This window comes from Panthera leo, chromosome B4, assembly GCF_018350215.1.
Source record: "Panthera leo isolate Ple1 chromosome B4, P.leo_Ple1_pat1.1, whole genome shotgun sequence".
NCBI classification, from domain to species: Eukaryota; Metazoa; Chordata; class Mammalia; order Carnivora; family Felidae; genus Panthera; species Panthera leo.
In genome coordinates this window covers 69,643,286-69,670,303 of record NC_056685.1, presented here as the reverse complement: position 1 = coordinate 69,670,303, position 27,018 = coordinate 69,643,286, and the positions used below count along the sequence as shown (strand labels likewise).

Sequence of the window (27,018 nt, the reverse complement as noted above, 5' to 3'; positions counted from 1 at the left end):
GCCTGTAAGTTGAGGAGGTGATGGTTGGGCTGCTGAACCCATCCGAGAATGAAAACCTTATTTGAGTAAGAGCTTAGTACGCCCTGACACTGGTAAGGACTAATGGGCGACAGAGCCACTGTTATATCTATGACCTTCAGATACAGGCCACTTTTGTTGTATTGGAACAATAAAACAGACTTTGCATCTATAGAAATTAAAATGGTGCAGTGAACTGCTTCAAAAAGCTGACGGTCTCATTTGTCTGAGGATCTCTAGGGCTGGGGGCTGGGGAGTCCAACTCCTTTGAGCTGTACGACTCTGGTCCTAGAGGCCAGCGAACTGATGTATTGTCATTGAACCCCGCTAAGTGACTCACAAGTACTGCTTCATTTCAACCCAAAATAACATGATACTTAAAATTTCTAGAATTTTTCTTCCTACTTTCTGATGATGTTGCTGAGGGACAAGTTGGGGAAAGCAAAGCATTTTATTTTGCTATTTATAAAAAGCTCTGCTTTAAAAACAAACAGGCTTTGATGTCAGACTGGGTTTTGAATCTGGGATCTTGCACTAACTTGCTGATGATTAGGATGGTTGAGCAAGCTGCCTTAACTTTTCTCATTTGTAAAATGAGGAATATACGATTTACCTTATGCTTTTAAAAGGACTTTAAAAAAGATATTTGTACAGGATTCAACACAGTGCTCAGCAAACAAGTCCTCCCAAAGTTATAGCTGCTGTAACGATAATAATAAGGGAGATTCATTTGGCGTTACTGGGTTCTTCCTCAATATATAACCACAGAAAATGTAGTGACATCACCCTGTATGTCAAAATGACGCACAATTCTGGCACATACTTGATTCCTCAGTCTATCCTGATTCCACCACTCTCTTGAAGTTACTGATAATTGGTTGAAATGCAGGCCCTATAGCAGGTACTCAGTGAAACAGTATAAGACAGAGCTCCCATTCCCTCAAGGGGGCTAAGGATGTTCACAGCCTCCAGATCCACTCAGACCTCACTTTTATCCCTGACAAACAGCTTCTTCACCACGATCACCTTCAGAGAAAGATTTTCCTTTGAAAATCCTGGTTTTCTTCTCTTTCTAGACCAGCCACTCCCACCATTAGCCCGGGGATTGTGTTTTGTCTCTGAGGAACCTAACTTCCAATTTCACTGCTCCTCATTCTCCGGGGTTGATGACATAGATCTTCTATGACTTTACATTTATTTTTGTGTCTTAAAAATTCTTCAGTGTGGCCCACAACAGGGCCGTTAATGATTTGGTTGTGTCTTAAAGGGTTGGGTTTGGAGCTGTGTGCGTGGGCGTCGGATCAGACAGTTGCGCACATGGAACCCCAGGTCATGCCAGTGCAGGGAGCAATATGTCAGCATCTGACTGACAGGAGAAGAGTCCACTCCTGTGGCCTGGTTCCTGCACTTTATCAAAATCACAATGGTTGCTCCAGCAAACCATCTTCATTATGCTCAGTCCTGTGAAATAACAGTGATGGGGAGATGGTGCTCTCAAGAAGCGTCTGCTCTAGACACAAGACCGACATACTCAAAATTGTGACAACTCAAGAGAGGGTATCGTGTGTTGTGGTCTCCATTGATCCGGCGGTCCATCATGACTGTTTCACTGAACTGTGTGGGGCTGAGCTTGGCAGGAGGAGAATGAAGGCAGTTGGGACAGCTCTTTGAAGGAGCTAGAAACACCAGAAGGTCTATTTCTCAAAAATGTGTCTCTTCCATACACTGATATTAACCAAAAGAGTGGCTCCAGCCCACCCTTATTGGTGTAGGCGCTGAGTGGAAAGGAACGCTTCTGGGTTATCTCAAAGCTGTGTGCCAATAAGAAGAAAATCACATCACTCCAGTGGATACCATTTTTTTATGTTTATTTGTGAGAGGGAGAGAGAATGAGAGAGAGAGAGAGAGAGAGAGAGAGAGAGAGACAGAGCACAAGTGGGGGAGGGACAGAGAGAAAGGGAGACACAGAATCCGACGCAGGCTCCAGGCTCCGAGCTGTCAGCACAGAGCCCGACCACGCGGGGCTCGAACTCACAAACCGGGAGATCATGACCTGAGTTGAAGTCGGACGCTCAACCTTGTGAGCCATCCAGGTGTCCCATACGATTTCTGATTAGGAAAGAAAATAAGCTGTAATTTGGGTGGTGGGACTCACCTGAATAAGGTGGGAGTCTAAGGACATACAGAGGGTCCTGCAGCAGTGGATGCACAGCCTAGAAGCCCTTGCTCAGGGAACATCTCCCGGGCCCACAGCAAATCATGTCCTGAAGTAAGGTAGCCGGCAGATCACAGTGAATGGCTAGACAGAGCCACAGAGAGGGAACAGCCAGGTTAGGCAAAGGGTCATGAAACAGCACGATATGGCTGGAAGCCAGCAGTTACAGAGTCCAGGGTCAGGTAAGACAGGTGGTGGTGATAGAGCTGGAGAAGTCCCCAGGAGCTGACATGGAGGCCTTCACTGCCAAGAAGCTGTGGAGATGTTGGGCAAACTGTGAAGAAGGGACTTTAAAGCAGGATGAAGCTGGTCGCATTTGTGGTGGTCAAGTGAAGGAGAATGACTAGAGAGGAGATGGTGTGAGGAAACGAGTCAGGCTCCTGTGGTAGCCCCCCGAGTGGCGGTGGCCACAGCCTCGGAGGGAGGGGGGACAGAGCCAACCGGGAAAGCTGAAAAGACACAAAGACCTGATAAGTAATGCAGTGAGGGTAGGCAGGCAGGAGGGCCTGTGATGATTGGTTGGTGGCTTACTCAGAGTATTGGTGGTACCAGAATGAGACAGGAACAGAGGAGGACATCAGGTGTTGGTTTGGAGGTAGGTGGGGCACATGATTTAGAAGTTTAAGCTTTCTGGAGCGCCTGGGTGCTTCAGTCAGTTGAGCGTCCTACTTCTGCTCAGGTCACGATCTCGTGGTTTGTGAGTTCGAGCCCCACATCAGGTTCGCTGCTGTCAGCACAGAGCCCACTTCTGATCCTCTATCTCTGTGTCTCTCTGCCCCTCTCCTGCCATCTCTCTCTCTCTCTCTCTCTCTCTCTCTCAAAAATTAAAAAAAAAAAAGAAAAGAAAAAGAAATTTGGGCTTTCTAAAGAGATTCCAGGTTAGCCAGGTAGTGTTCCTATCAGATCTCATAAGCCAAAAAGAATAAATGACCTAAGTGATGATAAACTTCACAAGATTGCTTTAAATATTAAAACTGAAATTTTTAACCTCAAATTAGTTGACATACTTTTTTTTTTTAAAACAAATACAAATAAAGAAAAACAGAATCAATGGACTGATCGTTGAGATATAAAAAGGAGTACTGTATGTGCAAGGTCTGAGTCAGGTTCTGTGGAGAATTGAATGTGAACAAGACAGCAAATATTTATTGAGAATCCTGTATGTACCGGGCAACGTGCCTGATACACCAGGCCTGTGTATCTATCACTAAACAAAACAGACAGGCTCCCTGCCCTTCGCCCCTCTAGAATTCAGTGTAAACTCAGTGTTGAAGAGACTACTGCTGTGAGCATAAAGGACAAAGGAAATATTAAAAGTAACTTCTATCAAAAGGCAGTTACTCATCTGGAACTACGCGATTCAAGACCAATAGAACAATGAGAATTCCAAATCCTGTCCCTGGCACAATCTAATTAAAGCTTGTAAACCAGTCTCCACTACAAAATCACCTCGCTTAAATTCCCACGGTTGCAGAAAGGGACTTGGGATCTCAGATAAGATAAAGAAATGTTATGGAAAACTTTGCTGACCTTTTTCTTTTTGGCAAGAGGCTTCTGGCTGCTTGAAACAATTCTTTGCTGACACCTCTCTAAGAACACCTTGATTAATTCAGCACACAGTAACAGTGTTAAAAGCTGGCATGCCTTTGTTGGTCCAGATTCTCCCTTGAGGAAAATCAACCATTTTAGTTGGTGGAGAGTTTAAATAGCGTGAGAAAATACATAGGTTTGCAAAATAGCTTTGCATATGTAGTTCATGAAATAAAGCAGCAAATGCTCCATAATTTTAAAATTTAAGACAAAGCAGTATCTATTATTTAGATGTTTTGTATAAAACATGAACTGCGAGATTGTAGACCCCCCCACTTAACATACCAGTGTCATTTTCAATGCCATTTTGACCTTTGTAGTAGGAGTTGGGTATTTCTTCTACATAGATTATCTTCCAACCTGAAAATCATGTGCCTGTTTCTTTCACAGTGATGGACTCTGAGCTCTTTAACACTAGGGGATGTAAATGCTGTGTTTTAAAGGTGAATATCAACAGGAAGATAAAGTTTGAGCTTAGAAATGTAAATCCTGGGCATCGGGATGGCTTATTGGGTAGAAAGTGTGACTCTTGATCTCTGGGTCATGAGTTTGAGCCCCACGTTGGATGTGGAGATTACTTAAAATAAAAAAATGTAAATCCGTCAGGTCACCTTGAGTTTGTCTCCCATGGGCAGTGAAAAGTATTTGCTATTTCAAGTTAGAGTTCACATCGAGGCTAAACTGTCGGTTCTGTTTCAAGTAAACTGTGGGAATGTGGATTCATTTAGGAATGTCCGCACCCCATCTGCCTCCCTAACCCCCACCATACACAACGGGCCGCCACAGAGTCCAGTTCCTTCACCCTCAGACACATGGTCTGGTTTTCTCTGCCCTTGACTGCTGAGGCAGCTCCTAAGCTCTTCCCATCTAGCTTCCCTGCACTGCTCTTTCTGCCCTCCCTCTAATTAGGGCATAGATACAATCACGTACCTCTTTGCTTGAACTTCTGTGGCTCCCATTGCCCCTAGAGTAGCTTAAAGGGCTGCTTTCCTTTGGGCACAGTCTCCAGCCCCTCCCTCCTACCTTCCAGTCCTCCTATCACATTACCATGGGCTTACCAGGAGCTGCTCCCTCCCTTGGTCCTCAGGCTTTGATTGGCTCAACCTGGCAGAGGGGCCCTGTTCCCTACCCCAACTCCACTCCAGTAATTACCCTGATCAACTCCTTCTAATCCCTAAAGGCCTGGATCAAAGCTTCCCCCACCTCCACACTTCCTTGATCTTCCAGAATGGATTGATCAGCATTTCCTCTTATTCCTTTATTAGAATTTTAACCACCCCTCTACAGTAGTGTAATCACAGTGTTGCATGTTTCAAAAAATGAAACTCTTTGCCCCGCTCATCTTGTGTATTTTCCTGTGCCTTCTTTTTGAAGTAAATCAAGATACAAAGAGAATATGAAGTTTAGAATAGGAAATCCTTAACTCAAGGGGAGGGAGGATCTCGGTGTGACAGTATGGCCCTTCAAGAGATATCTTTTGAGTCAACCGAAGAATAGATCAGTGACTCAGTGGATGGATGCAGGAGGCCTCAGTTGGGGCAGCTCCTGAGCCAATACTTGTGAGTCCTTGGGAAGGTAGGACTGTTGCAGCCCCTTCCCAAAGTATTGTCAATAAATGCAGCAGGGATCTCACTATTAAAGTTTGTGACTGACAGGAAGATACAGGAGGGGAATTATGTGTTCATGTCTTTTCCCATATCAACTAATAATTAAATCAGGAGCACCACTTTTCGGCTTCAGAGATTTTCTTCCTTATGGTAATACTGTAGTATCTTCTCTTTATTGTTTCTTAACCTGTAAAAGTTTTATTTGATCCTCATAAAAAGAAAAACGTTATAAATAGTATGAAAATACATTTATTTTACAAATGTAAATTAAAAACTGATACAGTTTCCTATAATTTGCCTTCCCTTAGAAACCATATTAATGGTTTGGTATTTATGGTTTTGGTATTTATAGTCCTCTAAATAGTTTTGCTGTGCATATACTAGCCTATAACAATGCGATCATACTACATAATGTGTCTTTATGTCTTTGATATCTTTATGTTATAGATCTGTCAGTATTTATCGGAAAATTAATTCTTCGTTCCTTAACATGTTGGTAGTGAAGTCTGAGGAATGTTTGTATTAAACCACAGATCTACAGGAGTCGAGAAAGTTGAAGAACTTAAAGCCAAGGTGCTTGAATACTAGTTTAATTATCTGTCCATGAAAACTAACACACATTTCCTGGGTGTGGGGAAGGGGCATTTCAGAAAAGGTGGGAGAGGGGGTGGGCAAAGATAGCTGCCCCGTTTTTACTGCAAGTTGTAAGCCAGAGCACGAGTGAAATGAAAGGATGTGATGATGCCCTGTTCTCCCTCCCAGCCTGGGCTGTGGACTCCAGACATCACAGCTGGAAACACCTATCTGGTGTTAGTGTCCTAACTAGCTATTATTGAGTTTTTAAGAGACTTAGAAAATACTAGAACTGGTGGAGGCTCCAGGAGCATCTAGTTTGAGGTGAGGGAGCCTGAGGGCTGACCTGGAAGCCCTTGCTGGGGGGAGCGGGGGGGGGGGGGGGGGCGGAGGGGGGGCGGGAAAGGGGTAGGTATTTGTGGGAGGGGTTTGGGGAGAAACCAACCCTGAGCTTCAACGGAACACTTTCCCTTGCCTCTGTATACTGAGGTTCCTATTTTAGTTGAAAAATGGATTGTGTTCCCTCTTCCAAAGTTCTAACCATTGACCTAGCCCCAAACACTAGCATTTTTAGAAATGAAAAAAAACCCGAATACCTTGGAGAAGTGATTTATCCCAGTGTGACAGAGCGAGTAAAATTGACAGAGAAGAGACATTTCAGTCTCCTGAGAGCCCAGCACATCAGGGTACTTGGATGGAGGAGTCACATCGCTCTCAAAGGAGGTACGAGTTGGGGGAGGGGACGGACAGGAAGCTGGGAGGGTTGGAGTAGTAAATCTAAAGAGGGATTGGGTGTAGAAAATGTTAAAGAACCAGTGCTCTCTAATCACATTGCTTTAAATATAATCAAAGGGCGAAGAGAGTAATTGGAGGCCTAGAGGAACTGTAACCTATTATAAAACACCGTAATGCCTGTTAACTCTAGGAAGAGCTGATATCTGCCTTGGGGCCCTTCCCAGAGGGAAGAAGGCTCTAGAGACTCAGCTAATGGTAACTAGAATTCGCAAATATATAGTAACCCACTAGGTATACCTGTCCAATCTAAGGTACAACAGAAATGTTTAAAATTAACAAGAAAAAAAAATTTTACATAAACATTCAGTGGTGACAAGGATGATGAATTATTATGATTATTTTTTGAAAAATGATCTCATTTTTTAAAAAATCTGGACAAGATGTAGGATCCCACAGATTGTCATCAACTCTGTTGTCTGATTTTCCAATTAAAAAAATTATTTTAAAAGTCATTTTAATTAGAAATTACATCCTACATACAGGTGTTACTTGAGATTCTTTTAGTTACCTATCTCTTCATAGTCAGAACAGCCGAACTGCTGTCCTAGACCATGCTGTCAGTACGACTAAAGCTGTCACCCTACTTAACATTACATATGCCAGCTGCCCCTCAGATTTACTGAGTGAGATGTCACTTGATGACTATTAGAGCCCTTGGTCTCTCTTCTCTATTAAGAAACTGAATCATTTAAATAGGCTCTTCCTAGATTTCTGACCTTTAGTTACAAATTCTTCCAAATGTCTGGGACCAAGAGCACCTCTTACTGTTCAAACTAAAACCCAGGTCTGTTTTACAAATGAAAAAACAGAGGCAAGGAACAGAAAAGACCTTAAGGTCACTATATACAAATCCCAGGAGAACCAAGAAATAGCACCAAGGTTTGCTTTATATTTTGTCATTTATCTCTTTCCTCCAGACCCGGTAGAGTTGGCAGGCATTTGACTCACAGAGTGCTGCCTCTTTATTTCTTTGCCTTTGGCATTTTTCTGTTTTTTTGTTTTTGTTTTTGTTTTTGTTTTTTTTCCTATCATAGTCTCTTCCATTAGGACACTGTAGTTCAGTGTGGTTTTAGGTTAGAGACGGAGTTACTTGTCCAGGTATGGTATATCTGTAAGGCCTGAGAAGAATGTCCAAAACTCATTTGTTCATTTAACTCATGTTTATTGAGCTTGTCTGCTATGTGCCAGGAGTGATTCTAGGTGCTGAGAATACAGTAGCGAATCCTGGAAGTCCCCGCCTTCTAGGGGAAGAGAAAGAAAGCGAACATGAACAACTAGGCATATAATAATGTCAATCAGAGCTAAGAGCTATGATGTGAATAGTGCAAACCGGAGGAAGGGATGACTTGGGGGATTAGGAACATTGCAGAAGGCCTCTTTCAGGAGGTCACAGTACAGCAGAGACCAGGATGGGATGAGGGAGCCAAGTCCTGTGAATTTCTGGGCTTCCTTTCTCAGCCTCCCCTCAAGTGCGATCTGCAAGCAATGAATATTCCACCTGGCTGAAACAAAAGGGTGCTGGTTGGGGGCCTTGCTTCCCATCCTGCATAAGTTCACCCTTGCCGATAACAATGCCTTTCAGACCAGACCAAAGTCTGTTGCATTCAGTTGGAACATTAGTAAAAGCTTTTAACTCTCTCCAAAGTGCTTCAGCACTAAAAACACTGACAATAGGCAATAAAGCTGACAGTACCTGCTGAAATTGTAACAAACGGTATTTACAAATAACGGCCTTAGAGGAAGCACACTTAACAATGGCTGACATTTAATACTGATAAGTGTTGCTATCGGTTTGTGGCCTTGGCTGATGTGTAGCTGCCCTTTGAAAGCTGTTTCCGGGGCGTCTGGGTGGCTCAGTCGGTTGTGCGACCGATCATGATCTTGCGGTCTGTGGGTTCGAGTGCCGCGTTGGGCTCTGTGCTGACGACTCGGACCCTGGAGCCTGCTTCGAACTCCGTCTCCCTCTCTCTGCCCTTCCCCCGCTCACACCTTTCTCTCTCTCTCTCTCCCCCCCTCTCTCTCAAAAGTGAATGAACATTAAACAAATTAAAATCTGTTTCAAAAAGGATCCACCTGGCTTAAAGCATTGGTCTGCTGATACTTCCTTTATCATAATGATATGATAGTTTAGGATTTCATTTAAGTCTATGACTGACTGCACTTTTGTCCTATAGATGCTGTCAGTTGATGATGTCCCTGAGGAAGCCCAAACAGAATGAAATAGGAAAAAGGAAATCTGCCCTAGGTCTTCACGGCTAATTTCACAGGTCCAGGGAGGAAAGTGGTAACTTTGGAAGTCCTCCATCCACCCTCCGCAAACCCCCACACAACCTGAGGGCCAGAGGAGCTCTATATCACACCTGTTGAGAAACAGCCTTCAAAACTAGACCCTGAATTGGCCAAAAAAGTCTATTTGAATCACAAATCCTGTTGTTTGAAGCGGTATTTCCAAATTACTCTACCAACAGAGCCACAAATTTTTTGTCTCTGCCACTTTAAAGCAATAACTTAAAAAGGGAGCTTCTCGGCAGCTGCCATGCTTTAAGGCAGAGATAACAGAAACTGGCTACAGAGTTGTTGGCTGCTCTATTTATGGCAACTTGTTTGTGTATTTTTAAATCACAGTTACAATGGACTATTGTTCAATTGAATAATACTGTAGAAACATATATGTTACAAATCACTCTCCCGAGGAATCCTGGTGGTTCAAGGATTCTTTTTTTTTAATCTTAATAAAAAGGTAGGATACCTAAGGAACCAGTGACCATTTTAAGTTGCTTTTATTTAACAGCACTTTATAAACTGACACAACTCTTAAGTATTTAAATAATGCATCTTTCTCTCTCCCTCCCTTGGGATTTTATCACCTTGTGATAAGACTATTGTAGATATTAAAACTTGTAGTTCAGAAGACATCCATACCTCAGGTGCTGATTATACTAATCTATCATTTCTTTTTTGGCTTGCTTTGAGGCACTGTTTTTGCTTCTTTTGGTCCTTTCTGTAGACAATTAATGCCAAACTTCACTTTCTTTCAGTGTATCTAGAAATAGCTCAGAAACAAGATTGGTCTTTTAAGTGTGAGGCACCTTCTTGTGTTTGAATAATGATATTCACTTAACCTGTTTGTAAAAACTCTTATGTACTTAAGTATATCCCAAGACCTGGCACCATTTCTTTTGCTGTTATTTACCGATAAAAATAAATCTCCTGCGCTAAGCTGTAGGAATCACTGCGAAATGCAGGAAAAGTCCGAAGAAGAGAATTCTCATGTTAATGAGTCCTTCCAAGTGAGAACTTGGTTAAACGTGCCATTTGCTGACATCATGTTTATGGGGCTGAGTGGAGATGATTTCTTTAAGAGGTGGCCTTGCATAATTCTCCTAGCGTTTTGTGGCCCGCGCGTGCACCTGCGGGAGGGGGAAGTTTACATAAGCGTCCTGGGGTATTTGCATCTCAGCTGCTCCTCTCACTAGGGCTCCTGGGAATGGAGCGGGCGGACGGAGGTAAGGGGCTCCAGCCGCGAGGCTGGCCAAGTGGGTGGGTAACTTTTCGAGGAATAATGTGCGCGCAGGACCTCGTGGAGACCTGCCAGGGGCACGGTCAACAGTGACAGTTCCTGGAAAGCTGGCGGCCGCGAGACCAGGCTGGGCAGGCGCCTCCTGCGGACGGGAGCCGGGAGCCGGGAGCCCAGCAGGGCTGCGATTGCGAGCCGGGAGGCCGGCCTGCGGCGCTCCTTAGGAGGGTGGGACCAGCAGGAAGCGAAATGGTTACTTTTTTAAATGCGGGCTCTGGTTACTTTTGAAGCTCGCCGGCCGCGGGCGCAGAGCGGACACCGGGATTTTTCTCTCTCGGGTGGAGGATTCTGGAGGAACGCAGAGCTGGGGGGTGGGGGATGCGGTGGCCTGGACGAGGCGACTCAGACACGGGGGAGCAGAGTCGGCGACGCTGGCGGGGACAGAGGGTCTCCGGGGAGCTAAGGGACCTTTTTGCCGCCCTCCCCCCACCGCGGCTGGTTAGGGAGCTGCAGCCGGTAAGGATCGCCGCCTTGCACCGAAAGGGGGCTCGCTGGGGACAGCCCCAGGAGCCGGGGGTGCGTTAAGGAGGAGCGGGGGCGGCAACGACCCCCTACCCAGCCGGTCAGGGCCGGTGCTGAGCCGCGACAGGGGGCGCGGCCCGCCGCGGTTTAACCGGGGCCCTGCGCTCGCCGCCCCCGCCCCTCCGTCCCCGCCCTGCTAAGGTCTCCTCCGGAAACGGGTGGACGAGGGTGACCTCCTGGAGGGCACTCAGCCCCGTTTTCCTTCGGGAACCTCCCTGCGCCGGGCCGCCAGCTTCGGCAGGACGCGGAGCGGTGGGCGCCTAGGGCGCGCCGAGAGGCTCCGCGGATCCGCGGGCCGCGGCGGGTGCCGGGAGGAGCCGCAGGCCGCGTTCCACCCCGCGTTTGCAGGTGGGGAGCCGCGGTCTGGCCCCGGGGCTCGATGGCAGCCGGGCAGCGGGGACTGAACGCCGAGGGCCGCGGGGGTGCGCGCGTCACCGTGCGCCCGCCGAGAGGGGGCTTCTTGTCGGAAGTTGGGGGTAGAATCCGGGACCGGCGGCCACTCGGTATCGCCGTCAAACCGCGGAGCGAGTGCTCTTCCTTGGAGGGGACGCTGCGCAGAGGCGCCGCGAGACTTTCCGCTGGAGGTGGGTCAGGGGGTTCGCAGGCGACTGTTGTGGCCCCTGGGGAAAGGGGAGCTGTTCTCTGCGGGCCTGGCGTCGGCGCCCAGGACGGGCTCGCTCGCTGCCGCTGGGTCTGGGGCTCGGCCTCTGGGCGCCGTAGCGGGGAGGCGGGGAAGGGGCCGGGTGGTGGGGGAGAGGGCCGCGTCCCACCCGCGGCTCGGGGCGCCCCCTTGCGGCCCGAGCAGCCACGGCCGCGCGGAGGGTAGGGCTTGCGGGGCGCCGACGCCTGCTGTAAGCTGTCTCTTCCCGGTGCGGGCCTGGGTTGACCCAGCGGAACCCCCACAGCCATCACTCGCAGCCCTATCCAGAATTAGCCTGCTGAATTTTCCCGAAGAAGGGTGACATCCTTTCCCTCCGGCTCTCCTCCCGAACCCCTTCTTAAAAAGCTCAGGTTTTCACATTAATCTATGTCAGCATAAACCAGGCTATGTGTGGAATTTGTTTTTACAACTCGAGTCTTGTGACTTCTCAAACACTTTCTTGAAGTGTTTTCTCTGGAAACTTGTTTCAAATGAGTGCTGTAAGTTTCACAAAGAGGAGTGTTGTTCAGGAGCCAACAGGTGACGGGGTGAAACCTGAGTCTGTGTGTACATTGGAGTCAAGTCTGGCTGCCGTTTCCTTGGGCCGCCGTTGAAAATAGAAATTCAAAAAATCAATAGGAGACTGACTGGAACACGATTTGCGAAAAATATCTGCGTCCCCCATTATGGAAATTAACTAGTCCATTAGAGCCGTGCCTTGCGTGGTCCGCGGCACACCCCAGCATGCGTTTTGGATTTTGTCTGTATATACCGGTTTACAGCCAAAAAATCTGACCCCAGAAGCGTCGCTCTGGCAAAGGACCATGCTTTGTCATCATGTTTCCTTCTTTTGTTAGGCAGTCTGTCTTACTGTCGTGGAATGTATTTGTGCATGAAATTAGAATGCTTTGAAACCCCGCAGCGTTCCACATTTCCTCTTGGAAAAATGGATAGCTTCTTGGCAATTGGATGGTACATGACAGGCCACTCAGCTGTTGGAAAATGTACAAGTTGGAGGGAGGTCTACCTGGAAAATACAGAAAATGCCAAAGGGCACATGGCCTAATGCCACTAATTGCTGGTATGAAGTTCTTTTACTAATGTTTGATGAAGCAGTGCCGTTGGATACCTTCATTGTGTTTTTATTTTACAGTTATCTCAACAGTTCGTTTCAACAGAAATAAAAGTGAATTGGGCCCTGAACTTTTGTCTTTAGCAGACAATAAGCATTGCGTACTCTGTGTGTGTGAAAACTTTAAAGAGATAACAGTTTAGGATCTCTACTATGAAATTCAAACTTTGGTTATCATAGTTTTGATACCTATGGTGACTACAGGTCTTTCTGGCTTTTTAAAAGTCTCCATAAACAAGGGGATACCTATATCCACAGGGTTGTGTATTTTGTGTGTTGAAAGGAACAGAAGTGTTACGGGTTTTTGTACTACCAAATTAGTCTGTAGTTAAATTTAATCCACCTGCATATTTAGCCCGAAGAGTTAGAGTAGCTCTTGAGTGGTTATGTGTGATCTGCATCTTTTATGTGCTAAGGCCTTGTTAACAAGCAGTTTAACAAAGAAGTTGTTAAGCAGTTTGTGGCCCTCAGGATGACACTTAGCAGCAGGGGACACCTAGGGAATGTTAGCCCAACTGAGTTCACAAATCAGTATCTGTTCTGGGTTTTGGTGATCAAAGGATTTCTAACTTCCCTGGGGATGTTCACACAAGAAATACCTTTTCGTAGGGACCCTGCAATGCCATGGTAATCTTCACATAGGAACTAGAGTGGAATTTGATTGGGAGAAGTGTTTGTAAATTAGGGGTATGACCTTAGATTTCGTATTCAATGGCAGGGACTGAAAATTATTCTGTTTTCCATTTGCATGATTTTGATTTGATTTGGTGACTTAGTCCAAAAAATGATTAATAATAGGAACCATACCAGAACTGATGTACAGTTATAACCTCAATATGTATCTGATTGAACTCCTTCTCCCCAACCCTCTCAAATCCTCATTCCCTCTGACTTGCCAGTGTAGTATTTCTGTTTTAGTACATCATCTTTCAGTCACCTAAGACTATCTTTGACCCAGATCCCCCCCTTCCTATTGGTTCCCCAAGCCACCATGTTTAGGCTCTCTTGGGAACAGTAGACAAATAGGCCCCTCCCAGGTTCCTGTTCTCTTTCCTGACCATCACTGTAGTATTAATTTTCTTTAAGACCAGCAGTGGTACTCTGCTCACATGCCTTTTGTCTTTTCCCATTGCCTTTAGGGTTAAACACAAAGTCAGCTGCCTGATCTTTTTAATTCTTAAAAGCGTCATTCAGTGCTGTCATTGCCATCTATTATTGCTTCTGTCTTCCAGCAAAACTCTCGACTCTTCACTGCCTCTGGACCTTCATATACTGTGCTGACTTATGAAACTTTTTAGGGAAAAATAGTAAAGGCTCGTTTATGTATATGTAAAGGTCGATCAAAATAGTACTCCTTAGCTATTCTGGAGGCAGCATGTAAGTGCAGTAGAAAATAAATGATCCTCAAATGACCAAAATAGCATAGCAAAATAATAGAGCTGCTTTTAATTTGCATAATACCTTCACATTTTGTGTATTATCTTATTTAACCAGTGATTACTTCCAGAAGGAATGTGTAAGCCCTTGTTCATAGCGTAATGATTCTATATACGTCTAGATGAATTTTTTCAAATTACAGTTGCCTAATTTGCAGAACATTGAAAGCAAAATACTAAAAAAGATTTAGGGGTTGTTGGTTGTGGGCAAAGGAAAAAAGCTACTTACTTTATAAGAGACTAAAGTAGCAAGAATTCAGAATCTGTCATGAGTGCAGGGAGGGAAAAACCTATAAGAAGTTTTTCAACCATCTTAAAGCCTTGGGGCCATGCAATTCCACACATCAGCTCTACACTGTGAGGTAGCCCTAAACTTGTGTTCCAATTGAGGAACTAGGTTCCAGGGTCACATCCAGCTGAATGACTAGATTAGATTCCTGAAGCCAGCATTCTTTCTATTGTTCGTTTTCTGTTCAGAATGAAAACAAATGATCAGTCAAAGGCTAACTCACATATAATTTACACACACACACTCAAGAAAACAAGGAAATGTATAATGGAATTTGAAAATATTCTTGCCATGTTAAATACATTTTCTTTTTTAAGTTCTAGCTTTTAATGGAATGAAGTCAATTGCCTCTTTGTGGTATTTCCTAGAACCACTCAATAATGGCCCTTAAATACAGAGATGAATGAATGGATGGAGTAAATGAATCTCCAAAGTAAATTTCACAAGGAACCCCTCCTTATATCACTGTTGGATGAATGAGACCATACTCTGATTGGGGGAATAAGGGCCAACTTACTGCCAGTTATATATTGGGTTCTCACCATTGTTGCTCTACTAAGACACCTGGAAATACCCTGCCATGCTCTGTAGACCATTATGCATTGTGCGCATGCACAGGCATGCTAGTATTGGAGATTTTGTTGTGAGGACTCGTTAGAAGTTGATCCCAAGGGACTTAAGAATGGTGGCTGATAGTTTGTCAAAACTGTTTGCCCTTCAGGAGGCTACAGAACCTCCAGAACTCAAAAAGAAGATGAAATTCACATGTCATCCTTTGTCTTGGCTATTAACGTGTTCTTATTCTGGAAGTTGCTGGTCAGTTTCAAGAAAAATCTGTGTAGTCAGAGTGGAAATAACAATGCCAATTGACACAGTCAATAGTAATTTTAATTCTTTATATTCGTATAATTCCTTTCTTCTTTAAAACTTTCACCTACTTAGACCATCTTTGTAAGGAAAATAGTTACAATAAAGAACAAGGCCCCATTACGTTTGGTGGTTTGCCAAAGGTCTGAAGAGTTCAGGGCTGGGTTTACTGAATGCTGAAGCCCAGATCCCATTCCCTTACGTATTGCTCTGTCCCTTGGGTCAGATGTTCTCTTGACAATTATATGATGATTGAGAAGTCCTACATCTGCGAACTGTTTGTCTTTGAGTTTTTTTTAAATGGTGAGAAGTAACTATTTTGAAGGAAGAAAGGAGAAAAGGAGAAAGAAGGGAAATGAAACTCTTCCACCTTCTGTTGTTTGGCTGGCTTGGAGCATCCCCATGATAGTCCTTGTCTTCGTAAGAAAAAAGTATCTCATTTCTCTCTACCCAACCTTGGGCTTCCTTCTCGTCTCCCTTGTCCATTCCCTTTTCTTCTTTTTGTCATTCGTCTCCTTGAGTCTTCTTTCTAGTCCGCTTTTAGTCCTCTCTTTAAAATAGTACCTGCAAATAACTCCTTACCTGCTGTAATTTAATCCAAGTATCTGTTCTCTGTGCTTGACCTCAGTGCCATCTTTGACAGTGCTGTTAGCTCTTAAAGGTGTTGCTCCCTCTACATGCTTCCTTGATGGTCAAACTCTGGAACCTGAACAAACCCATTCCTGAACACTGTTCTACTTTTTTCCCTGCATTGTGAGACATCCGGAATTATGAAGAGACTTTGGAGAGGCGGGGGCCCTTCCAGATCCATTTCCTTAACAGGGGCAAACCTAGCACAGAATTAGTTAATGCATAATTGTCATTCACATGTGATTAAGTTCATTCAGTTACAGCATTTCACTACCAGTACAATAAACCTTCCTCAGAATAATCACAGAATACTAAGTTATTCTGGCTTTTTACTCTGTTGATCTCCAGTATCTAGCACCGTGTCTCACATATAGTTTTTTTTTTTAATAAACATTTTAAAAATATAATACCATATTTAACTTAGCTGTGGTTAGGTAAGAGGATGTTAAAAATCTGCACTTCCGTAAGGTTCCCACAAAAGTGTGTGTATGTGTTTGTGATCATGAGGAGGAGAATGGTGATAAACCAGATGAAGCAAAATGCAAACACTTGATGAGTCTGGGTAAAGGCTACAAAGGGCTATTCCAACTTTTCTGAAGCTTGAAATTACATCAAAATAAAATTTTACAAAAATTAAGTACAAAATTAATAAAGGACAGGGCCACTTTTGCCCATCTAAGTGTGGTTCTTCAAAAAAAAAATGTTGAAAATTTTCTATATCATAATTCCAACTTTGGATAGTTCTATTCCTGTTATAATTCAACTCATTTGTAGACCTGATTTGTGTCTGTATTTCACATGATCAACCTAGAGACAATACCTGGAAATGAAATTAATTAAATCTTTCTGTCAGATCTAATTCACACATGGTTTCGTGTTTGTTCTAAAAGGTGGTATTTTGGCAGATGAGACAGAACCACATTTAGATGTTATTAGGAAGATCCTACATCATGACCCAGAGCATAAGTAATTGGCCACGTCCCCCTCTTTCTTTGTGCTGTCAAGCATTTACAATACAGTAAATGTAAATGCCTACATAAAGTGTATTTGGGAGATCATGTATTTTTTTTTAAGTTTATTTATTTTGCGAGAGCGAGAGCAGAGGAGGGGCAGAGAGGAAGAAAGAATCCCAGGCAGGCTCTGCACTGACAGCGCAAAGCCTGACGCGGGGCCTGAGCTCATGCATTCGTTAAGACCATGCTCTGATCCGAAATCAAGAGTCGGATACTTAACCGACTGAACCACCCAGGCGCCCCTGTGAAATGTCTTTATTTATCGTTTTTATTACTTTAACATTTTATAATGCAAGAACCATGATCAGCAGTCACCTGCTTTCATATGACAGTTTGAGAAAATGATATACTTAAGAATATAAGGGTCTACTGACACAAGTAATTTTTTAAAAGAGAAAAATCCATATTCAGATTTTCGTGTTATCAAGTAAAGGTCATGCTATGTAACTTTTATTATTTTAATTTTTTTGTCAGCTCCGAGACCTTCCCAATGCATGTAATGTTTTGTCATTTTATTATCTTCTGATAGAAAGCAAAAAGAGGCTCTCTCCGGAGAATAAACTCTGAACCCACAGCTCATGAGGCTGGTGAATTTTTATAATCCTTTTTGACTGTGTGCTTTCCTTGAAGTGCCTTTTCTGGGCAAAGTGGACTGTCTCCCTACATTCAGTCATTTGTTGTGACTGATGCAGTAGCGGTACGGACTGGCCACAGCAAAGGGGAACCGGCTCAGTCAGGTTCCACCTCTAGGAGGCAGTGTGGGGTTAGAGGTTTAAGATCACAGGCCAAGTTCTAATTCACTGTGCCTTTGGACAGTTGTCCTGTGACAGTTCGTTCTGAGGCTCTGTCTTACCCCCTGTGAATTGAGACACACCCTCATTGGGTTGCTCCATATGATAATTAAATGTCATAACACTAATCCCACCAGGAATCAGTTAGCTGTCAGAATACCAATACATAAAACTGAAAGCCTTGCCTGTGATAACTAGGACTTTGTTGCTCGTGTCCCTTCACTTGGACCCTTCACATTGTTGATGGTCGACAGTCCTCAGTGTAGTGTGTAGAGAGGCTGGGACGAATATATGGGAGTTGTAGTTCAAGGCGTGGCCTCCCATCTAGATTGGGAGGAGGTGGATTATGTCATTTAGTGCTAAAGTTGATTTACCTTGATTGGGATGGCAATTTACTATACATTTTTTGCAAAAGGCTAATCTAGGAATATAGCTGTAAAAGTAATCCAGATCTTTGGTAGTCTGCGTCTTTGTGCTAGCTTGGAAAATCCATGGTTTGTCTTAAATTTGTGTTTTCTCTTGTTTTATAATATATTAATATTTAATAGGTTCTTGTTAATATTTGTTTTTTGTAAGTTTCTGCAGTGCAGGTACCTTAGTGTCTCCTTCCTCAGCCAGATTTGGGAAGGGCCAAATATATATATTTCACTATTCAGGTTATAATTGCATTGAAGGTTCCCAGCCCCCCTGCCCCCGTTCTCCTGGTGGGATTTTTGAGTTACTAATTAAATTCTTAACCTCTAGTTCTCTTCCTTTGACATGTGGGAGTTGCTTTTTCCAAAACAAAAGGGAAAGACTAGATCCAAGAAATTTTCTGACTTTCATTAACACATCCTTTTTTTACGGAGGGCTAAGAGGAATGTGCCTGTTTAGAGAGCCTTTCTTAAGTCAAGATGGGAATGAATTGCACCTGTGTGAAATGACGACTTGTTTAAAAGGTCGTAACCTCCCAGTGATAGTGGAGGAAATGAGTTCATCTATACTTTTTGTTCAGGGTGAAGGAAAAGTTAAATTAATAGTTGAAATAATATCTGCCTACTGTATGGCGTCGCTCCTTCTTCTAACAACGATTTGTAGCCCTTGGATGTTTGGCCTTCCGCTTGTTAACTGTTGCATTTTTAATTTATGTCCTTTGATTTATAAAAGAAAAACCGTACGTTTTAATAATTGGGTTGTGAGAGGTAACTTTCTGATACTGTAGAGTTGGGTTTGACATAGTGGCTGAGAAAGGACTTCCTCTCAGGCAGGAGTGTGCTTAGGGTTCACTGCCTTTCCTACTTGTTTTAGCAAGAGAGAATTTTTTAAGGCAGAACAATTTTTGGAAGTCTGATGAGTCAGGCACGTAGTGTGGCTGTACTCTCTGGCTTTCAGCTGTGTAACCTTAGGTGAGTGATTGAACTCCCTGAGCCTTGTTTTCTTTAAATTGGGGTCAGGCTAATTATGTTGTTGGTTTTTTTTTTTTTTTTTTTTTTTGGTGGAGGGAGAAGGAAAGGGGCAGGTATAAAACAAGCTGCATCGATTCTGAAAAGTCTTGTATCTTTTTTTCTTAGTGCCTTGGGATGAGGGATGATGTTTAAGAATCAAAAGAAACTTAACAAGGAACTTAAACGCCTATAACAAAGTTCCTGGGCTGTAGAGCAAGAGACCCCTGTGTTAACACCTTTGCAGCCCTTCCCTCTGAGGAAGACTTTTCATCCAGAACTGGATTTACATCTTACTTTGCCCAGTAGCTGGCTCCTAGCTTGTCACACATAGTAGGTGTGACTTGTCAGTGAATGCCTGCTGGTAATGCAATTCCACACTAATAGTCAGCTAGCAGGATTTTATTTTAGCCTCGTGCTTGGATTCAATTACTTTTTGTTGAAGGAACTCATTAATGAACTGTCTGGCAGACTTTGGCCCATTGATACTAAAGGCTTTTGGATTGAATGTGCTATATTAAGGATTCAACTGCTATTTCTAGTCAGGGAGTAAATGAGGTTTACTGTCTCTCAGAACTTGGTTAGAAACCAGAAATCTGAGCAGTCTGCCAGTGGACCCACTCTGTGCAGGCAGCAGTAAATGGCTGGGATTAGGAGACCCGGGAGCAGGGTGGGGTCTCGGGAGCACAAAGCAGCAGGCAGGGCAGGAGGCGGTGCCATCTCTGACACTTCTTCCACTCTTGGGACTTCACAGGATTTCATTTGTGGGCAAGTTAGAAAGTCAACAAAGCAGTTTCTTGAGAACCCTTCTAACGAATAGCGTGTTAGAGGCGCTTGTTAAAGGCAGCTGGAACTAAGCTAGTTTTGGTGGCATCTTCTGAAATGCTAAGTTGTTAAGGGGGCTGCTTCCAAATTGTGTAACTCTAGATGCGCAGTTTTGGTGGGCCTGGGGGTTGGGGGGTGGCGACACTGGTAACTTGGTAACTAGAAACGGGTAACTAGTTACTAGAAAACCAGGCCCAGCTGTGTGTAAACAGCATTCCATACAAGTTCCTGGAGGGCAAGAGTAGTGCCTTCAGGTTTTAATTTCTTTGTTTTTTCCCTATATTGTCCACAGCAGCCATTGTTTGATGTCCTGTGACTGAGAAACCGGCCTTTTCACTTCAATAGTATGCCTTTGGAGATGGAGCCCAAAATGAGCAAGCTTGCCTTCGGGTGCCAGAGGAGCTCCACATCTGACGACGACTCTGGCTGTGCCCTGGAGGAGTATGCCTGGGTGCCCCCAGGCCTGCGGCCAGAGCAGGTGGGACCTCATCACCCCATGTGCTCTGTTTACCAACAACATTTCAGATTTTTTTGAGAAATGCTAAAAAATGTACAGACCATTCCTACCATTACTGACACGCTATGCTACCCTCCTTTGTCCTTACTCTCTGGGTAGTATAAATTTTTGCTTTTGAAGGGCATACTTAATTTCTTCGCTCTTGGGAGAGAGTGAGAGGAATTTAAACTTTTTGAAGACATCAAGTAACAATAGAAAGGTAATGAAAGGAAAGAGGAACATTTCCATGCCAGCTCTGAGCAATGGTTTTGCTTTGGAAGAGATGAGAAGTACAGAGCTGTAAGAAATCACCTGAAGTGTTATTGCTTAGACGTTTGACCTTTGATAACCTGACACGTAAAAGAATCTGTCACCAGAGTGGAATGCAAAAAAAAAAAAATAATAATAATAATTTTATGCTTTGTTTGTATTGTTACTTTAAGATGAGAATATTGTATATGCAGAGTTTTATTTCCCCAATATCCTTATAATGATGAACTTACTAAAAATTGCTGGTGACAGATGCAGGTGAAGCCATAGTTTGAAATAAAAGGTCCCAGCTGGGTGTATGGCTGCTCCTAAGTTATGGGGGTGTCCTGCATGGTGGGGGACTTTTCTGAGGATAGGGGCTCCCTACTCATCCTGGCACAGTACCCGGTGCACATGGAACTGGTATTCAGTAAGCACTCCTAACTGTAAAAGCTTCTGTGGCTGACACAATGGGGAGGGAGGGTGGTGTGCTGGCACACTGGTTAGGAAAGCAAACTTACTAGCAGAAAACCCCTTCTTTCAGCTTACGATTGGGTAGGTTTTATGTGATAGAAAGATAAACTGAAGCAGACAAGCCCCTAGTTCCCTGATCTTTTCCCCTTGAACCACCTTGATTCTCAGCACTGCAAAGTACTCTACACGCATTAAGGGATATTCCTTGAAATACCATGGGGAAAAAAAAAAAAAAAAACAGAAATGGAGTTCTCCTTTCAAAGTGACCTCAGTACAGCTCAGTATGGCCCCCCTCCAGTTTCCGTGGGGAAACGGACTCCGGGTATTTAGAAAATAACACCCATGGAAGCAAAGAAAGCTGATGCTTGAGAGAACCTGATAAGGGAGAGTTTACACAGTTTAACAAAACAGCTTTTGTCTTTGTGACGTGTAAAATTCAGAGAGCAAATTGAGTGTGCTTGTGTAGTGTCTGGGTTTTGGGCGGTGTCACACAGCCTGTGTGGTCATACGCAGCACTCACCCGGCATTCTTTCTTGGCTGACCCTAGGGAGATAGGCTGAGGAATAGTAGCATTAAGTGTGCACATTTTATGGTGCATAATTTATGATGCCCCTAATTGTCACTACAAATTACATTCCTGAAGAGCAATTTAGCAGCTGGATGCTAGCTATCTGAAGATTTGCAGTTCTGCTGAGTTGGCTCAGCTGGTCTTCTCATTAGCTACAAGAGGCCAAACCCTGTACCTAAAGGGAAAGGTAACTTTCTAAGATGGAATGTAAGCTAAGATGTTCACTTCCGGTATGCTGATGTCCTTGTTTTTCATCTCTTACCCAGATCCAGCTCTATTTTGCTTGCTTACCAGAGGAAAAGGTTCCTTATGTTAACAGCCCTGGAGAGAAACATCGAATTAAACAGCTCTTGTACCAGTTGCCACCACATGATAATGAGGTAAAATAACAGGAAGCAGCCTAATTTAAAGAAAAAAAAAATACACCCTAAACATTGAGCTGCCTCTCATAAACCCTACCTCGTCACTGGCCAGGGCTCTTTTGCCTTTCTTCAGTTAAAATTTGCCTTGAGAATACAGCTTTCCATTCTTTGAGAGAGAAAAGGGTGTCAGTGCAATAAACTTAACAACAAGTTGTTTTTCATAGTGTTTGCAGCCACCCACCACTTATCAGGAACCTATAAATTCCTGAGATTTCCCTGCCCCTTCATCTAGAGTCAGTGCTTTCTGGTAGTTAGGGCTGGCCCTGCAGTTGAGTGCCTGTAGAATGGAGAGTGAAAGTGGCAATTAACAAGTTTAAACCTTTTGTAGAAAGGTTAATGTCTTCCAGTTTTTTTAAGTATCTCTGATAAAAGTTTAAACACTCCTTATTTTTTTAAAAAAAGATCCTTCAAATTGCATTTCCCTTTTGTTGGAGAGGCTATAAGATTTGATGTCATTTTAAAGGTACAGTGTCATTTTTAAATTGGGGATTTATGGGGCAGGCCAGTTAAACTTGCTCTTTGCCGAAACTCTAACCCTGGAAATACTGAATTGGTGAGGGAGACTGGGTGCTCCAGGGTGGTGCTTCTGTTTTCTTCTCTCTGAAGGTGCGGTATTGCCAGTCGCTGAGTGAAGAGGAGAAGAAAGAATTGCAGGTGTTCAGTGCTCAAAGGAAGAAAGAAGCACTAGGAAGAGGAACGATTAAACTTTTGTCCAGAGCAGTGATGCACGCCGTGTGCGAACAGGTAGCACTGTCCAAGGATGAATAGTAGCTCGTGGTAGTGACGTGGATGGAGTATGGTTGGGGGTAGGTGACCGGGCTAGCACAGGTGTGGGCCCTAAAAGCCTCCAAAACATAAAAGGCAGCCTAGCTTTTTATTAAGTGGACATTAATGTTTATAACTGACAGGGGGAGTCAGTCTGCCCTTGTGTAAACATCAGGTGAAATCTGGGCATGGAGAGAGGTGCTGGGGTACACCCACTGTTCAAAACTGCAGAAACAGAATGAAGACGTTCAGACACTTCCTGGCTCAGAGTAGGAAATGTATCCAATAGGAGACTGGCTCAGGAAAAGGACTCTTCATGTGACTTGGATGAAACCATTCTTAGAAACGGTCTAGTGTGGTAGTGTTATCTGAGGCATGTTCATTCCAGTTAAGAATCAGAAATAATCCAGCATTAAAGAGCTATTTAATCACTAACAGGAGGGGCCACAAATAAAAGCTTTCTTGACAAAATGGAACTTAGTGTAAAGTAGGAAAGGCTGAGCATCCAGTTCTTAAGGATCATCTAAATTTCAAATCCTTTTGTTTTTAGTGTGGGTTGAAGATAAATGGAGGTGAAATTGCAGTGTTTGCCTCTCGTGCGGGCCCTGGAGTGTGCTGGCACCCTTCCTGTTTTGTCTGCTACACGTGCAACGAGCTGCTGGTCGACCTCATCTATTTTTATCAGGATGGAAAAATTCACTGTGGCAGGCACCATGCTGAACTGCTCAAACCACGGTGTTCAGCATGTGATGAGGTAAAAAAAAAAAAAAAAAAAAAAAAAATTTATCCCTTAACACTGGAAAAAATAAGCTTCTAGTAAGCCAGTATTCCACTGTTCACATCTAAGCAAAATATAAATATCTCCTGCTTTTGCTGTCTGTATATTTTTAAGATAATCTTGTACATTCATATAATGGAATAATATGCAGCTAATAAAGAGAAGGCAGCAAGTGTGTTTGTGCATTGACAAGTAGGATGTCCTTGATGGATTGTGGGAGAAGAAAACCAGTTGCAAGAATATTAAGTAGTAGATAATCTTCTTTTTGTTAAATAAAGGGAGAGTAAGTCGAGATTGTGTATATATCTGTATATACTCAGAACTAGTATGGAAAGACATACACTGAGTTAACAGTGGTTACCCCTGGGGCATGTGGGAAGGGATGGTGGTGTGAAAGGAATTTTTTTTAAGCTTTTTATTTTAAAGTAATTTTAGATTTACGGAAGACTTGAAGGGATGACAGAGAGTTCTGTAGACCCTTTCCCAGCTTCCCTTATTGTTAAACATCCTACCTAGCCATGGTATATGCATCAAAACTAAGAAATTAACATTGGCATAATACCATTAACTACAGACTTTATTTAGATTTCCAGTTTTTCTGCTAGTGTCTCTTTTCTATTCCAAGATCGAATCCAGGGTACCTTATTGCATTTATTCTGTATCTCCTCAGTCTCCTTCAATCAGTGACAGTTCACTTTCAGTGCTTACTTTTATACATTTATGTTTTTAGTTTTTTTCAATAATATGCAATTTGAATTTTCTTTGAAACCAAAATTATAAAAAATAAAGTCTTTAATCTGGAGATGACCACCAGGTCAAATGAAACATTATCTACACGTGCTGTTCACACAGCACAGCATCTGGATAGCTGTAACTGCTGATTCTGCAGACATTTTTATGAGTTTAGTATCAAAATACAGACTACTAAATTATTTCAATGTTAATGTATTCTTTGCCAGATTATGCCAACAAAGTGTGACTGGAGAGCAAAAATATGACCAAATGAATGATCTCCGACGTAAAAATCTGTTTTTTGTTTTAAGTTTAAGCAAGCACTGAGTTTCTCTTTTTCAGCATTTTCAATTCCTGCTTTTATTTCATATCTAAATCAAGTAAGATGTGAGCCTGAGGCTATAAGAACCAAGGTTAGCTAGTTAAGTGATTTCTTTAAGAGCCAATGTCTGTCAGTTGTCCAGAAAACATGCAGTTACTTGGCCTCTAGAAGAGCTCATCATGATCTTTTCATCCCATTTCTTTTTAAAGATAATTTTTGCTGATGAGTGCACAGAAGCTGAGGGTCGCCATTGGCACATGAAACACTTCTGCTGCCTTGAGTGTGAAACGGTCCTGGGGGGACAGAGATACATCATGAAGGATGGCCGCCCATTCTGCTGCGGCTGTTTTGAGTCTCTCTATGCAGAGTACTGTGAGACCTGTGGGGAGCACATCGGTAAGTGTGTAGCCGGCCTATGATTGTCCAGTCTCTGTGTGGGTTTGTTTTATAGAACTTACAGGGACATGTACAGATCTTAAATGTTTTAGTTTGAGGACTTTTGACAATGGATATGTAGTCAGCTGTCATTATTTGCGATGGTTGTGTTCTATAAAGTCGCCTGAGTTACTGGACCATTGCTCCTCGGGGACAGTCAGGGTTGGGGTCCTGCAAGGCTCTGGTCACATTTTCATGAACTGCTCAACAGATAATCTTGTTTCATGTATGTCTTAGTTTAAACACACCTTATTTAGTGTATACTGATTCACTAATATTGAAATCGTAGCCAAGAGCACTGTAGCTCATGCCTGAATGAAGCTGTTAGATCTAACACACTTACGTGCTCTATACGGCACATCACAGCCTTCTTGAGCTCAGGGACAGTATACAGCACTTCAGCACTATGCTTGGGAGCCCTTTTAAACAGCAGAATCAACACAAAACCCAAAAATGCAAAGAAAACTTGATAATAAATCGACCATGGCTCTGTCAGCTGTTATAGTATGAGTGCAGAGACAAACGACAGAGCGTCGGTTGTTTGACCTCAGCTTGGGAACATGGCACATCAGTTGACTCAGATTTTTCATCATTCTGCACCTGTCAGCAAATAACCCTGAAAGCTCTGCAAGTATTGATTCTGCGGGTATAGATACATTTTAGCAAGTAGGCAAATTCAAAAATATGGGATTTGTGAATAATGACAATTAACTGTACATGTGTGACCCACAGCCCTTTCAAGATACAGACATTTCCATCACCTTTTAGAGTTCCCCCATACAAACATTCTTGTCTTTGTCTTCCTTTATTTCAAGATTGAACTGTAACCCCCTACTGTGTCCTTCTTCAAAACAGGTGTCGACCATGCACAGATGACCTATGATGGGCAGCACTGGCATGCTACAGAAGCCTGCTTTTCTTGTGCCCAGTGTAAAGCTTCTTTGTTGGGGTGTCCCTTCCTTCCCAAACAAGGTCAGATTTATTGCTCGAAAACATGCAGCCTTGGTGAAGACGTCCATGCCTCTGATTCTTCTGACTCTGCATTTCAGTCAGCTCGATCAAGAGACTCTCGAAGAAGTGTCCGGATGGGCAAGAGCAGTCGGTCAGCAGATCAGTGTAGACAGTCTCTTCTTTTGTCGCCTGCTCTGAACTACAAGTTTCCTGGCCTATCAGGCAATGCTGATGACACCCTTTCTCGGAAATTGGAGGATCTGAGTCTCGCCAGGCAGGGAGGTTTCGTCAATGAAGAATTTTGGAAAGGCAGAGTGGAGCACGAAACCCCAGAAGACCCTGAAGAATGGGCTGAGCATGAAGATTATATGACGCAGCTCCTCCTCAAGTTTGGTGATAAAAGCCTCTTTCAGCAGCCGCCCAGTGAGCTAGATATACGAGCCAGTGAGCACTGGATATCTGATAACATGGTTAAAAATAAGACCGAGTTAAAGCAAAATAACCAGAGCCTTGCAAGTAAAAAATACCAGTCTGATATGTATTGGGCACAGTCACAAGATGGACTAGGCGATTCTGCTTATGGCAGCCACCCAGGCCCTGCAAGCAGTAGAAGGCTCCAGGAATTGGATCTGGACCATGGGGCTTCAGGCTATAATCACGATCAAACACACTGGTATGAAGATTCCCTGGAGTGTTTGTCAGACTTGAAACCAGAGCAAAGTGTTCGAGATTCTATGGATTCTTTGGCTTTATCTAATATCACAGGTACGCAATCTAGGGATTATGGGGTTTTTGGAAAAAAGAGCCACTAAAAAATTTATTCTACAAACTACAGTTCAGCAGTAGGGCCCATGTTACGAAAAACTGTAGACCAAGGGAAGGAAG

The 27,018-nt window shown here is 43.5% G+C and overlaps 2 protein-coding genes across 7 annotated transcripts in view; one reads left to right on the top strand and one right to left on the bottom strand.

Moving 5' to 3' along the window:
* The window catches only part of PRICKLE1 (prickle planar cell polarity protein 1), a 114,367-nt gene that overhangs the window by 80,526 nt on the left and 6,823 nt on the right, over positions 1 to 27,018 (top strand). The window contains exons 1-7 of one of the 2 annotated variants that reach the window (XM_042946275.1): positions 10,232 to 10,304; positions 20,234 to 20,419; positions 21,995 to 22,108; positions 22,757 to 22,894; positions 23,466 to 23,669; positions 24,957 to 25,143; positions 26,038 to 26,898. In XM_042946275.1, the coding sequence (XP_042802209.1) occupies positions 20,288 to 20,419; positions 21,995 to 22,108; positions 22,757 to 22,894; positions 23,466 to 23,669; positions 24,957 to 25,143; positions 26,038 to 26,898 (1,636 nt within the window). In that variant the 5' untranslated portion in view covers positions 10,232 to 10,304; positions 20,234 to 20,287. Of the gene's footprint in view, positions 1 to 10,231; positions 10,305 to 20,233; positions 20,420 to 21,994; positions 22,109 to 22,756; positions 22,895 to 23,465; positions 23,670 to 24,956; positions 25,144 to 26,037; positions 26,899 to 27,018 lie in introns of those variants that run through there. The other variant, XM_042946273.1, reaches the window with a different exon arrangement.
* PPHLN1 (periphilin 1) overlaps positions 15,305 to 27,018 on the bottom strand; it is a 247,493-nt gene continuing 235,779 nt past the window's right edge. The window contains exon 14 of one of the 5 annotated variants that reach the window (XR_006204793.1): positions 15,305 to 16,091. The gene's annotated coding sequence lies outside the window, so the exon portion shown is untranslated. Of the gene's footprint in view, positions 16,092 to 17,874; positions 18,020 to 24,575; positions 25,127 to 25,971; positions 26,593 to 27,018 lie in introns of those variants that run through there. The other 4 variants (XR_006204796.1, XR_006204792.1, XR_006204794.1 and 1 more) reach the window with 4 other exon arrangements.